The sequence below is a fragment of the Suricata suricatta genome, chromosome 12 (assembly GCF_006229205.1).
Source record: "Suricata suricatta isolate VVHF042 chromosome 12, meerkat_22Aug2017_6uvM2_HiC, whole genome shotgun sequence".
Taxonomy (NCBI): domain Eukaryota; kingdom Metazoa; phylum Chordata; class Mammalia; order Carnivora; family Herpestidae; genus Suricata; species Suricata suricatta.
The window spans coordinates 75,488,522-75,502,952 of record NC_043711.1 but is presented as its reverse complement, the minus strand read 5'-3'; the positions used below and the strand labels follow the sequence as shown (position 1 = coordinate 75,502,952).

Here is a 14,431-nt window from a genome sequence, read left to right as displayed (position 1 = left end):
TCAGTTTGCAGAAAGATCTTAATGAAACAGAGATAAGTGATTTATCTGACAGAATGTTCAAATTATGATTATAAAGATGCTCACCATGGTCAGAAGAACAAGAAGTGAGAAATTCAACAGAGAGAAAATATAAGTACCACAAGGCACTCACATAACAGTGAACTAAAAAAGTCAATATAAGGGCTCAAAAGCAGATAGGTCAAAGAGAAGAAAGGATCAATGGATTCCACTGGGCAGTGGAATTCATCCAATCAGAGATTCAAAAATTTTTTAAAAAATGAAAAAAGAGTAAAAGTTAGCTTAAGGGAGTTGTGGACCAATATACACATTATAGGGGTCCCAGAAAGAAAGAAAGTGGCAGAAAAGTTATTTAAAGAAATAATGGGGGGAGGGGCGGATCTGCTTCACACCTCTAAGCTAAAAAGTCATCTCGTTGGCACCACTGTTTATGTCCAAGTATCCTAATCCAAGAAGAAATAAGATGGACATTACATATTGTTTTTTGTCTTTATTTTTTGACTGCCATCCACTGAAGTGTTATTTCACGTAACTCTTGGTGGCTACATGTCCAGAAGTCATAGAATTATCCACTCATCTTGCTCCAAAGGTGGATGTCCACTTGACACCTAAGACAAAAGTGTCATGTATGTTGGCATGCTCTTGGTGTGGGTGTGCACACAGGAATGTTTCTCAAGCAGTGGTCCCTGGGTCAGCAGTGCCAGCCATCACCTGGAAACTCCTTAGAAATGCAAATTTTCTGTCCTACCCAAGACGCACTGAATCAGAAACTGCGAGGTGCCACACAATCCATGTTTAAGCCTTCCAGGGAATTCTGGTGCACACTAAATTTTCAAGTTATTGAATTAAGCTCAGTTCCCAAAGATGAAGTAAATTATACGAAACAGGGAAAAAATAACACTTGGTTAAGGTTAACTTTTACTGCTGGTAGATGAGTTCACAAGAAACTCCAGGGCGGCTACAGGGGCACACAGCACCTTGGTAGTGCAGACGTCCAGAATGAATGGAATGTGATGGGACTTGAAAACTGGATGAATTACAGGTATGGGAGGATTTTAATAACGATGACTAGTGGAGAGCAGCCACTTCAGAATGGAGTCTGTACACGTGTTCTGCTTGACAAAACTTGACTGATTGTATGTGGACGATGACTGCAAGGACATGTTCAGTGAGGCGTTAATATGTGCACGTTTTCTTATATAGACCACGTCACAATCAGCTGAAAGCCAGTGAATGTGGTGTCACTGACGGCACCATTAACGTAAATCAGACGAATCGTAGTAGGAAACACTTTTATTCTTTAAAAGGAACTGTTTTAATAAAAAGGAATCAAAACCGTACTTGTTGGTAATCACATTGACCATTAGCAGAACAGTACATGCTATTAGGAAAATGTAATTTCTTTTTTCAGAGATGCTCCTTGCTGGATGATCAGCATCTATGCTATAATGATGTGAACAATATACACCATGAGCATGTTAAGTAAGCAAGACAAGAGCCGTGGTTCATTCTAAACACTTTCCTTGGCTACAGATGACCAAATAATTTGATTATGTTTTCAGAGCTTAGAAAGCTAACCACATAATCATGCCAGAGCTCAACAAACCAGCATTAATAATCACCAAAAAAGGCACTTCAAAATACAATTGACAAGGAGTGACACTAATGCAATGAGAACTGGTCTAAGCTCTGCACTAAACTTTGTCACAGTTCATATAGATAGTGCATTCTCTCTGTCTCCGTGTATTTGTGTATATATAAATATATATGCGTACATACCAACAACCATATACATATGTGTGTGTGTGTGTGTACATATATACACATATTTATATATCTCTCCGTAAGTGACTGGGTAGCGAAAAAAACCACTTTTGTTGTTTCCTTTAATTGAATAGTACACAAAAATTCTAGTCACTTCATTTCGAACAAAGAAGGAGGGGATTGGCAAATTAGCCCAAAGAAGTACACTACTACACCTCTGTGTTGATGAAAAAAGCAGTAAAATAAATACTCATAACTTTCCTAAGTCATCAACTATTAAAATTAAAAAATATAGCATTTTAAAAAAGTTTATTCCACTGGAGGAAACAGGGAGGACATTTTTGGTACTATAGATCTCAGACATTCACACATCCATATTGCTTAGTGAGTTTAAGAGAGCGAATTGAACACAAGAAGTCTCTTGTTCTTTCAGTACCTAAGTTTTCGTTATGTTGTGTTATTCCATTTAGCTTAACACATAAACAAAGTCTTGTATAAATATATTTTTAGGATGCCTAAATTCACAGAGTACCAAATGTACGTAGAGAATTTTCGTGAAATAAACAAGATCGGCCATATATACCAGTCTACTGCATACACCCTAGTCTTGGGTATTTTGCCTCCATGTTTTGACAGACCAAACTTATCTGAGCCAGGGGTGGACAAAAGGCTTACTCGTCCTTCCCAGAAAACAGGTGTATAGACATGTTCTTACTTCTGAATATGTATGAGAAAACAATTAGTAATAGCATTTAAAATGTAATTACTAACTGTATAGTGCCTGAGGACAAAAATCAGAGCAATTTTTAAAAGGTTAAGAGTCAGACTCTGGGCATTTCCGTTTTTTAGCTGCTGGCTCTTCAGTCTTGTGTAATTCTAAAGTGCTTGCGATGGATTTGAGACTGGGGTCTGCTTTAAGGTTATCCATGGCAACAGTGAAGCCTGAAAGAAGGTAACCCCCACCTCCGCTCATCAGTAGTTTGGGGTGACTTCGATCTGGCAAAACCTAATCACAAGACAGAAAGACATTCATGTTTTCTTAAGCAGATAAAGCACATGCTAACAATACGCATGCCAGAAATCAGAGTTTAAATGACAGATTCTCTTGGAAGATTTAATTGAATCAATTCCTAAAGAGCTCCTTCCTTCACATAATAGTGTAGATAAAAGTGTAGAAATTGGTTTAAGTAATTTTGTTTTGAAAAATAAAGCTGGAGGCAAACCTGAGGCAAGTTTCTGGTGGCAAACGAGCACACAGTTGGTGTAGTACTCCTGGGCCTGTGCACAGCTTTCTTCCTATTGGCTCCAGGAGGCTTCGTGGCCAACAGTGGAGTTTTGGTCCACAGAGAAGTAGCTACTAGACATATATCCAGAGCTTCCCTGCCCTGATACCTTGTTAACTCTGACAAGATATCTTCTCTGCCATTACCATAGCTCAATAAGATGACTGCCATAAAGGACAGGGTCCACTCAGGGCTTTGAGTATCCCAGATTAGGTAGTACCATGTCCAAGCAGCAGGGCAGTGCCTGTGGCGGAAACGGAGGTGCTCCCTCAGATCTTTCTTACAGAGGGAACTGGCTGTGAGGAGTGCAGGCAGCACAAAGCCTTTAACTGCTGGGGTCCTTCACAGCCAGGGAGGCCATGGGCCACTCCAAGTCGATTCCTGAGCATGGGTACAAGGACCACGACATTTCTGTTCAACACAGTGTTCTTTTAATGGGCATTCTTTGCTCTGGGGTTCCCCATTATGCTGGCTGAGACTTTCTGAGGATAGCACTGCAGGTTCTTCCTCCCCACCTTCCTTTCTCCCCGCTCTTTCACAGCCATCAGAGCTCCATCATGGTCTGAGGGCTTCCCCATCTAATCCTGTTTGTCTCTCATCTTTCAAAGGCATTTTCTCCAATAAATCCTTTCCACTGCTAATTCCATCTTAGCAAATGGCTTCCAGAGGACCTGAACTGACATGGAGCCTGCCAGTAAATCCTGAAAATGTGCTGCAAAGATATCCTGACACAGACAGTCACTTTCTTGCTGTCCTAGGGATTTTGCTATTATCAGTTATTCCCCCCACAGTGATCTCGAGGCCTTGAAGAAACATGAATCACAACTGCTTGCATTTTAAATGTCTCTGGCCTGGAGTCACAGAGTAATAGACCCGAACATGAAAGGAGAAAAGGGGGTCAAGAAAAGCCAAGGCACTTTCTCTGAGTTACAGGCAAGAGACTCTTTTATCTCTGTAGACAGAAATAGGGGTATCTCTATTTAACAACTTGTGGCACTGCCGCAAAGAGCCAGGGACTCAGGACAGTGGCTCCCTGGAACTGGATGTAAGAACACGTACCTGGTAATTCCTGAGCCAGGTTTCAGACAGCCTGAGGTTGATGACCCCTCCTCTTTCCCGCAGTTTTGTGTAGCATTCCAACAGAGGCTAAAGGTATCAAAAGAGTTGAGAATTACTTTGATGGCTGCGATTTGAGTATTAACATGCAGATGCAAGAACTCCCATCCACTCCATTCAGTCTTACCTCTTTATACTGACAGTAGACCACGAATGGCCTTGAAGGGGCCACAAAATCCAGCAGAGACAGCAGGAGTGGAGTGGGATGGAAACGACTAGCTACAATTAAACTGTAAAAGAAACATTAGACAAATTATTTCTCTACTTAGCAAGGCAGAGTGCAGATTTTCAAATGCGTTTAAAATGATCATTTATTTTCCATGACTCACAAGGAAGAGTTTTAAATACAACATTCTACAAATTCAAGAAAAAAATAAAATCATGAGCTATTACTCTTTCGGAAACACAAAATGAATTCAAAGCTCTTTTGGGGGCATCCAGGTGGCTCAGTTGGTTAAGCATCTGACTTTAGCTCAGGTCATGATATCATGGTTCGTGAGTTCAGGCCCCACATCAGGCTCTCTGCTGTCAGTGCAGAGACCACTTCGGATTGTCTATCCCCCTCTCTATATGCCCCTTCCCTGCTCGTTCTCCCCCTCTCAAAAATAAACATAAAAACAAAAAAAAGCTTGTTTGGTGTTCAGCAACACTGAGTAGTATTTAATGACATTCTTGATTAAAAAAAAAAAAAATCTGGAAACAAATCCAACTAGTTTTGCGACTATCTGAATCTACGACTCCTGGCAGGTTCCCCTAGCCCTTACCAGTAGCCAGTCTCACACCAGCCTGAATGATCTACCACCAGCATATACAGCAGGACTACACAGACCCATCTGATCCACGGTCATCGGAGAAATTCCAAACTTATTCTAAAACCAGCACAATTTTCCACCTCCACCGGATGCAGCCTCCTTTCTTTAAAAACTCAAGACAGAATTATCATCTCTGCTCCCACTATCATCAAAGCAGACAAGCAGACGAAGAATTTCAATCTGTCTGAAGCAGAGCCCATGAGCACCCAGATATCTGCATTCCTTCATCAACGCACCCATCTGCATTTCTTTCACTCAGCAGAGCAGCTGCCTCTAAATGTCTTTTCCTTTGCTCTTCTTGTCTCCTCTGCTTTTCCTGAATCTTCAAGAAGAAAAAGAAGAAACTGTACTGAGGTCATTCAGTCAGGTTTATGGAAACGCTGGTCTGTCAGAACATTTCAGGAGTATTTATCAACTTGGACTAAAGCAATGCAAGGTCATTTGTAAGAAAGTTGAAAACACATAAATCCATATGTTATAAACCATAATTAAGGCACCAGTATACAATGCTTCTGTATCCTAAAGTTCCATCCCAAAGATCACATCACACACGTGTACCCCCACACACAGGCTTTCTCCATCTGTTCTGGTTTTATCTTGGGCACTGATGCTCCAAAGCCAAGCCAAATCTCAGTGCCTACATGAAGTTAACTGAAACTGAGGGGAATTTATGAAGGTAGTGGGGACTCTTAATACTCTTACATAATCTTTTTTGCTTCCTCTCTCTTTAGGCTCTTTAGGATCTTGAGAGACGATTTCCATCGTTTCTTGTTCCTGTGGGTGATGTCTTTCTTGGGCTTCAGCCACGCTGTCTTCATTCTCTTGTTCTGAAGTCTGTTTTTCCTCCAGGGTGCCATTACTTTCTTCAACTGAAGCACTGTCTTTAGGCTCTGAAGATAACATCTCTGCAGAAAATGTGCCATTTAGGAGACTGTCCACTTTGTTGAGTGGGAATTCATAAAGACCACTGAGGAAAGATTTGGGAAATCCAAAACATGCTGTTGCTGCACGAACAGGTCCACCTCCAGGGTACAGCTGAATAATGGAACCAAAGCCTGGATTAAAAAAAAAAAAAGCAAACAAACATCTGCTCAACGGAGGTGATTCCAGACTAGCAAACCCTCAGGATCTGCCCAGTAAGAAGACAACAGGTTTCCACTCTGCTCAGACACTGCAGGACGATGAGGCTCCTCTGGGGTCTGTTCAGTCTATATCAGTGAAGGAAATACAATTCCAAAACACCAGAACAAGAAGTCTTTTTTTTTTCTTTTACAGTTTATTTGTTCTGAGAGAAAGAGTATGTGCACATGAGTGGTGAGGGGCAGAGAGAGAGAAGGGAGAGATTCCCAAGCAGGCTCTGCATTGCCAATGAAGAGCCTGATTTGGGGCTTGACCTCACGAATCATGAGATCATGACCTGAGCCAAAATCAAGGGCTGGATGCTTAGCCAACTGAGCCACCCAGGTGCCCCAACTTGAACAAGAAGTCTTAAAGCTTACCCCCACCACTTGACATTATAAACCCTATGATCATGCAAATTTGGATGTCACATGATGGGTGACCGATTGGCTCTCAGCTTTCCCCAACTCCAATCCTCAAAAAGGGCAGCTGAAAGTTCATATCTTCTACAGGGTTAGAGGAGGAGAGGCAAACCAGGCTGGGGCACAAAATATATCCCCAGTATTCTTCTCATCCAATACCCTCAATTCAAGCCAATAAAACGAACACCAGCTATCCAAGAATTTACTGAAATCACGGTTGTGAAGGTCCAAGTCAGACAAAGGCTTCAGAAACATCCCCACTGATGCTGAAGCTGGAAAGGGCAACTGCCATCCAAGGGCACCAACACAGCACTGGCGGGTAGATGTGGACTCTGCAGGAAGGTCCCAAGGACTAGAGCTGTGCGGGCCCATCCAAACCATTTCATTAATCTTGCAGTGACTCAGCCTCACTTTCCGTGCACTGTGAGTTTTCAGGCTCTTCTACGTATGCCATGGAGGTGCTCTAATGAGCCTGGAAATGTTAAATCTTACCTCCCATTCGCTCCATCACTGCACCCAGCACCAAGCCTGCACACGTTTCCATTACAATCATTTTATTGCCAGCCCGGATATTTCCCAATGTCAACATCTGGGCTAGGGTATCGTATCTCATGTGGCTAAGGAAAAAAGAACGATGCGTTTATTTTTAGCTAAGCAGAGCCAGCTATCTTAATCATCATTTCTCAAGTTCTGTTTGTTTCATAAAAATTATGTTGATAAGATTATAGATTGCTTTGGAGACAACAGTAAAAAAAAACTTACAATTCATGAGGAAGGAGGACACTTTATGCAGGTGAGCAAGTTTTTCATTTTACTTAAAATCATGGCTTTCCTTAAAGATATATTTTCCCCCAATTATAGTTTTGAAAGGAAACAAAGCGTACTTAATTTTTCCAGGTTCTCGTGCATAATACATAATTGAAAGAATGCGGGTGGATGGCTTCACAACAGTAATGATGGCTTCATACCTGGGGGAAGAAAAAAGAGGACATCAGTTTTTAAAAACTAGCTTAACAATATTTTATTCTTAATAACATATATTTTGTAAATCTATAAAGATTTAATACTTTCATTCTTTTCAAACAAAACCCACTTACTTTTTTTTCTTCTTTTTAATATATTTATCTTGAGCGAATTCTGTCTTGTCTCGGAATGTTGTACTATTTTCAATTAACTGCTGAACTATTTCCTATAAGACAAGGAGCAAGGAGATTTCCTGAAACTTTATTTCTACTGAAATGATAACTTCAAAGGTTTCTTACTCTAGAATGTATACGAAGAGCAGATTTTCCAGTCCCCTTTCCACACAAATTAATAAACTGCATTTTTTACTCTACCTAGAACTTGTATTAAAATATAAGTACTTTGTAACGCCACTTAAAACTGGGTGTAAAAAAAAAAATCCACCAGAGATACACAATAAAGGGAGAAGGGATGTTAAGCAAACAGTCATTCCTGAAGATACTGGCTGAAAACATTACTGAAAATTAACCAAGTTAAGTTCTCATATGCACTAAGTTATTAAATTATCTTTTGCTAATAATATCAGTGATGTAACTCACATTCCTGCATAAAAGAAATGAAATCTCTGATATACTGAATTTCATGTACATTTCAAACTATTTTTAAGAGAAAGACTATTCTTACATTTCATCTTAGGAAAATCCTGCTTTTAAAAACCAAGTAATTTCCTCAATACCATACAAAAACAAAACACATAATACTCTGGTTTCTCTTCAGATCGCATAAATCTTTTGCCTTTTACAAAAACAAAACACAACATCTTTTGAATATTACCTCTCCTTTAATGCCCTTGTCCTTTAAAGCTTTTATGTCATCTTGAGTAAGTTTCTGAGATTTCCCATCATCAATTATATTTCGATTATCAGTGCCCGCTTCTTTGGTCTCTAAGGAAGAAAATTGCTTTATGACATTTATGATTTGAAGTTAGTTAAAATATTTCTTCTTCTAAGTTCACGTCCACATCCAGCTCATCAGTTACTGAAATTTGGCCTTCTAATTCCACTGCCTCCACACACCCCGACTACCTTTTCTTGCCATGACTGCTCCAGTCTCTAACTCTTATTCTTGCTCCCTCCCACTCTTGCTCCTTTACAATCCACCCAGACACCAAAGTTCTCTTTATAAAATGCAAATTGGCTCATCTAATCTTCCCATGCACAAAACAGTGGCTTCCTACAACTAGACTTCGTTCCAAAGATGACCTGCAAGGTTGTATGTGCTCTGGCCCCTGTACTTTAGCCACTCTGCCCTTCTTTCTGTTCCTGAAACACACCAAGCACAGGCTCGCTGCAGGGCTCTGGCACTTGCTGCTCCCTCCACTTGGAGTGCTTTCATGACAATCTCTGGGTAGATTTCTGCCTAGGTCCTTCCCATCACTCAGCACTGAACTCATTATCTCAGCCAAGTCTCACCCAATTAGCCGCCAGCATACCTCCCTGATTTATGGTCTTCACAGCACATACCACCATCTACAAGTATGCTGTTTGTTTATCTACTTATTTTTGGTGTTCCCCACTGCTAAGTACATTTTATGAGATGCTTTATCTCATAAGCCATTACAATCACAGTGCCTAATCATGCCTGGAACATATTTGGTGCTCAATAAAAATATGGATGCTAACTGAAAAGCATATAATTAATTGGTTTGAACAAAAATTTTAATAGTACTTTAGTTATTTGATTTTAAAAATTAATTAATAATAACAATAACTGCTAAATGTATTGGCCTTTGCTCCAGGCAAGGCACTGTTAGGGACTTCCCATGTATTATATGACTGAACACCAACAACAGCCTAGGCATTAAATTTATTTGTGGCTCCATTTTACAGATGAAGCTCTAAAACCTAGAGAAACCAAGAAACTTGTCTAAGGTGACAAGGTTAAGTGATGAAATGAACTTAAACCAGGTCAGTTAAATTTGAAGCCAGAATCTGAACCTCTACCCTCCATGTTAACTGCCTCCAGCTGTCACTGAACTTCTGGGCCACTGAAAGGGCTCTCGACCTGCTCTTATACTGAAGTAGCAAGGATTCTTGGGATTAAAACTTTGGTCTAAGGTCAGAGAGCCAGTTAGTTAATGATGGGCTGGAGCCAGAATCCAGGTATCTCAAAGTCAAAGGCAGACCTCGTTTCATTCAGCTACAGTTCTTAGATTATGAGTTTAAATTTCTTTGGGGATAGCTTGGGTTAGCATTTTAGCATTTGGATTGGCAGGTTTCTGACTAGTCAGCTCAAGAGCATCTATTCCATACACCCAAAGGTAGTGCACCTGAAGTAGGCTCTTCCTTCTTCTTCTTAGGCTGAAGACTTCCTCCATTGGTCACTTCAAATGTGGTTCCATAATTATGGCCAATGATGTTATCCAGATAGAACCACTGCTTTTCAAAAGTTACTTTTCTGGGGAAGAAAATGCAATTAGTTGTATCTTATTTGCATTCAGTATAGAAATATATGCTTAATTAAATTTATTTCAAAACTGGTCTCCACAAAGAATGATCTCTGAAGATTATCTAGGAACATGGACTGACAAATGAACTAGAGATAACTGGGTTGAGGCAGAGACAAAATTAATAAGAAGCCACAAGAACAGTGAATTTGCAATGAGAAACAGGACAGAAGACATTCCTCTTCTGAGGCATTAGTCTGACTCCAATTTGCACTAACAGGATGTCCTAACTCACAGCTTTGCGGATTTCCTAAATAAAGGGCCACCAAGATTGCCTGGCCACTGAACACACACTGTAACACCCCTAAACAATCATTGAGATGGCAGGGATTTAACAAATTCCCTGGGCTAACTGGCTAATTTCTTTAAAAATTATCTAGTGAAAGCAGGGGTGCCTCATTGGCTCAGTCAGTAAAGCATGTGACTCTTGATCTTGGGGTCATGAGTTCAAGCCCCACATTGGGTGTGGAGCCTACTAAACAAACAAACAATATCTAGTAAAAGCAAATTATATTTACAAATAAACATTACTGACAATCCATATATTTGGAAATGTGCCTGACGCTAATAATGCTGTACTGAGGATCAAGCAACTTCAGGTTTACCCATTATGTGGATTTTTATCCTTTAACCATTTAAAAAGAAAATCCCACAAAAACAAACAAACAAAAAAAAAACATTTTTTTTCTTGAAAAAAAGAAAGAAAGAAATCTAGTATCTGCTGAATGTTGATAAGTGGCTGGGCAGTACATGCCAATGTGTTTCATGCTTTTTTATTTAATTCTCATAGTAATTCTGGGACATAGCTCCTTCCAGATGAGCAATCTAAGGCTTAGGAAAAATATCTTGGCCAAGATTCATAGTTACAAAGTGGGAGCAGGGATTAAAATCCCAATCTGCCTATGCCAAAGCCTGGTACCTTCCACTATATCATACAGTCTGCCCCAGAAAAGACCAATGGATCCCAGGAAGCCCTGCCTAGTTTTAGGACATGGCCAATGTCCACAGAACTCTGAATCCTGGAAGACATGTATTGGTTAATTCTGTTCGTGCCCCAAGCCACACCTTTTCTTCCTTTTTCTGTGCCCCAGGAGTCTATGACAGAATGCACAGACCTTATCACCCAAGCTCCCTTGCCAAAAGTTTCTAGAGCCCAGGTGCATCACCATTCTGTTGGTCCTCTAAACCTCGCTACACCACTGTGTGCATATATGTCACATCTTCCTCAAATCTCCTCCCATGAACCATCTGAGTGAATTCCTGAGAGATCCTAAGTGATCCAGATAGGGTCAATTCTTAATCTTTCCTGGGTGCCCAGTTTCTAAAATATAACAGAACATAAAAGACTCTGAAAATATTTGCTGACATAAATCCCGTAAGAGAAACTGAAACTCCACTCAGCCCAGATGAGCAGCCCATGCTCTCATCCCTTGAGCGCCCCAGTGCTAATGAAACACTGAATCTGAGATGGCTTGGGGTTCCCTTTCTGGCTGGGGGTCTGATATGCAAAGAAAGATGTGTCACTCAAACTGAATGGCATGAAAAGAGGTCACAGCCCTAGTCAGGAAAGTGAGGCCCAGTCAGAGGAGTGTGATGCCATATCTTCAGAGAAAGAGTGGGATGCGCAGCCTCTTCAGCGAGCCAGGATTGCTTCTGCCCAACCAGATGTGCGCCGACCCAAAGAAGAGCAAAGGGAGAGTCTGGCCTGGGATGCAGATGAGCTCAAAGCATCATTTACTAAATCAAATGGACACTAATGCAATGGCTTCTGCCAAAAAAAGTGATGAAAAGTGCTTCCAAACAAATATGTCTAGAGTACGTTCAAAGTACTTTTTAGAAATAAAGATGCTACTCTCTGCCTTGTTGGTAATGAAAAACCTCGTCTAAAAGAGCACATTATTAACAACCACACTCAAATATCCACTTTTAAAATTAAGCAACTTGAGAAAAGGGCAAATGAGAAAAGAAGGAAAAAAATTTCACATGGTCATTATACAGCTGTGTAAACTTTGGTATCATTCATCAAGCATAACCTAAGGACTTTGCTGCACTGCTACACTTCAACTAAAATATTTAAATAATTAGTATTGGCTCTTTTCAAAAAGTATATACTTGAAGGCCAGCAGACATATCTAATCAGAAATTTTAGAGAAAATGGTGCAGATATTATTATTATTATTATTTTTAACCCAACTGGTTCTTGTACAATAAAACTTGGTTTTCACCAGCATGGTGCTCTGGGGGCTGTTACTTGACTATTTTCTAATGACACCTGTTTCATTTTAAATACCAGTCAACAGTTTGGTTCACACAGGAGTAAAATAATTCATCTGAAGGGAGCACTTAGAAACTCCAAATCTCAGAGCACCTAGCCTGTGGTCCACAGAAAGCTGTTCTCCTGACACTGAATTCAACTTATTTCATTGTCTAAAGTACTATAATAACCGGACTCAAAAGAAAGCTTGGTTGTACTTTCCAGATAATCAATAGAAACATCTCAATACATTTTCAGCATTAATAAGTTATTGGGATTTAATAACCTCACCCCTACTGCCAAGAAGTTACCAAAAATTCCCACTTCTCTTAATATTGAAACAGAGTTATAGCTAATCAGCAAGTTCACAAATCAAGCCTGATCTCAAGTTTGAGACCTTGAGCAAACTGCTTTTTGGCTAATTTAACTTTCTTAGACCTCCTCCCATCCGTTTGTGTGATGTGCGGGAATCCTAGAGGGATCCTACATTCTCTGGGAAGTTGTTTTCCAACATTATTATGTATAAACAGTTGTTTCCGTTTGGATCCGGAAAAGAACCCAAAGGCTAGATAAAGCTGGAGAGGCTTCGTTTTTGTGGGACTGATCCTGGCTGAGGGAGTAGGAAGAAAGGACAGTTTATGGGGGAAAGGGCAGGGGAGGGCAAGACCCTGAGAGGCAAGGACTAGGAGAGAATCGTTGGTGGGTTCTGTGAAATAACAGGAGAGAACATCTCAAGAACCTAGGAGAACCACTCCAGGACGCAGGGAAGGCTAAGAGCAAGGAAGGGGGAGGGTACGTGAGGGCCCGAAAGCCAAGTATGAGAAAAGGAACCTTGCAGAAAGACTGAGAGGGATGTTGAAGGCAGAAGACCAGGTTTGAAACCTTGTAAGCGGCAGTCTACAGGAAGACAGAAGGGACTCGAGAATGGGATGTTGGAGGGAAAGGCTACTGTGGGAAGACCAAGAGGAGAAAATAGGTTGGGGATCCACGGAGCCAAGAACCGGACCCTGGTGGGAGGGGGTCTGTGGCAAGACCTGGAGAAAGGGGGTATCTAGAAAATGGGGACCGGGATCCCTAAGGCCAGCGACCTGACTTACTTTCTCCGCTGGACTTGCACTGCTTTGAACACATCTTCCCGTTTCAGCACCACGAAGTCGCCGTCGCGGATGCGGTGGTCCTCGGGATGCGGTGGCTGTGGGCCCGGCGACTCTCCTGCGTCCTCCATGGCGCTCAGCCGGTCTCCCCGCTCCGCAGCGTCTCTCCCGCTCCCCGCGCCCCGCCCTTCGTCCTCGGCTGTGGCTGCCGCCAGCCTCACAGCCACAAACCAAGTGGACGCACAACCCTAGCACCGGCACCTCCCCCACGTGCTGCGTGCCACTTCCGCTTTCCGGCGGGAACCTCTGGGCAGCTTCCAGGAGGGCTTCCGTCTGGGCGAACGACCTGATTGGCTGCATTCCTTTCCGCCTCTCCGGTCACGCCTCACCGTGGACGGAAGTTGCGTCAAAGACGCGCCAAAAAAGAACTTGGAAGTAGCTTGGAGTTTAGCTTCAGTAGCTAAACGACTTCCAGTGAGCCTGTGGGGCGTCGGGGAAACTGAGGTCCCGCGCCGGGACGTGGAGGGCTGCGACTGAAGAGAATCGCCGGCCTGGGGCAGGGGCCGCCTGAGGAGCGCGGACCTCAGCCTCTTTTCGGCCCTGCCTGGCTTCCCCGGGAGGAAGGGAGAGCGGACCGGGGCACATCTGTTGCTACCCAGGAACCTGCCCTGCGGAGAACTAGGAGAACCCTTGGGACCTCTTTCTTTGCAAGTAAGAACAGCCCGAGGAGGACTAAATAACGTAGGATATTTACTCAATTCTGCAGTCCTACATCTTGCATCTGTGTTGGAATTTTTACAAGTTATTGCCACTATATTATCTCCTTTGGGAAAGATAGGACATGTAGCGTTCTCGAAGGAGCGCTTCAGCATGGATTTTGAAAACGGAGTTTGGAGTTCAGTACTGCCACCGAGCAATTTTGATCCTGATCTATTTCTCAGGGCTTCAGTTTCCTGACTCGGGATGTGTGGTCTAGACGATTATCAAAGTTCTGTCTTGTCCTAACATCAGGAACTTGTTTGAGTATTAACGTATTTATTAATTAAATCCCTTTAAACAGAATGGGATACGGGTTTGTGT

The 14,431-nt window shown here is 41.9% G+C and overlaps 2 protein-coding genes across 5 annotated transcripts in view; one reads left to right on the top strand and one right to left on the bottom strand.

The window, feature by feature from the left end:
* On the bottom strand, positions 1 to 13,622 carry TRMT6 (tRNA methyltransferase 6). Of its 2 annotated transcripts, none has more exons than XM_029918681.1 (11): positions 13,355 to 13,622; positions 9,827 to 9,954; positions 8,332 to 8,441; positions 7,632 to 7,723; positions 7,419 to 7,502; positions 7,027 to 7,151; positions 5,696 to 6,048; positions 5,230 to 5,315; positions 4,309 to 4,411; positions 4,125 to 4,211; positions 1 to 626 (listed from the first exon to the last, which is right to left on the bottom strand). In XM_029918681.1, exons 1-11 carry the CDS (start codon positions 13,480 to 13,482, stop codon positions 576 to 578), a joined length of 1,347 nt encoding a protein of 448 aa, XP_029774541.1. In that variant the 5' UTR covers positions 13,483 to 13,622; the 3' UTR covers positions 1 to 575. The 2 variants fall into 2 exon arrangements, with proteins under 2 accessions (XP_029774541.1, XP_029774540.1); XM_029918680.1 differs by lacking the exon at positions 1 to 626 and adding an exon at positions 1,297 to 2,788.
* Positions 13,623 to 13,779: 157 nt separating this feature from the next.
* MCM8 (minichromosome maintenance 8 homologous recombination repair factor) overlaps positions 13,780 to 14,431 on the top strand; it is a 48,621-nt gene continuing 47,969 nt past the window's right edge. For 2 of the 3 annotated variants that reach the window (XM_029916948.1, XM_029916946.1), the window contains exon 1: positions 13,780 to 14,062. The gene's annotated coding sequence lies outside the window, so the exon portion shown is untranslated. Of the gene's footprint in view, positions 14,093 to 14,431 lie in introns of all 3 variants that reach the window. The other variant, XM_029916947.1, reaches the window with a different exon arrangement.

Excerpts from the sequence above, each read along its gene's own strand:
- TRMT6 (XM_029918680.1), bottom strand. The coding sequence starts at position 13,482 with ATGGAGGACGCAGGAGAGTCGCCGGGCCCACAGCCACCGCATCCCGAG. Across the intron at positions 6,049-7,026 it reads AGTGATGGAGCGAATGGGAG|GCTTTGGTTCCATTATTCAG; the intron begins GTAAGATTTAAC and ends TTTTTAATCCAG. Across the intron at positions 4,412-5,229 it reads AGTGAAAGAAATGCAGATGG|TTTAATTGTAGCTAGTCGTT; the intron begins GTGCGTTGATGA and ends TTTCTTTTACAG.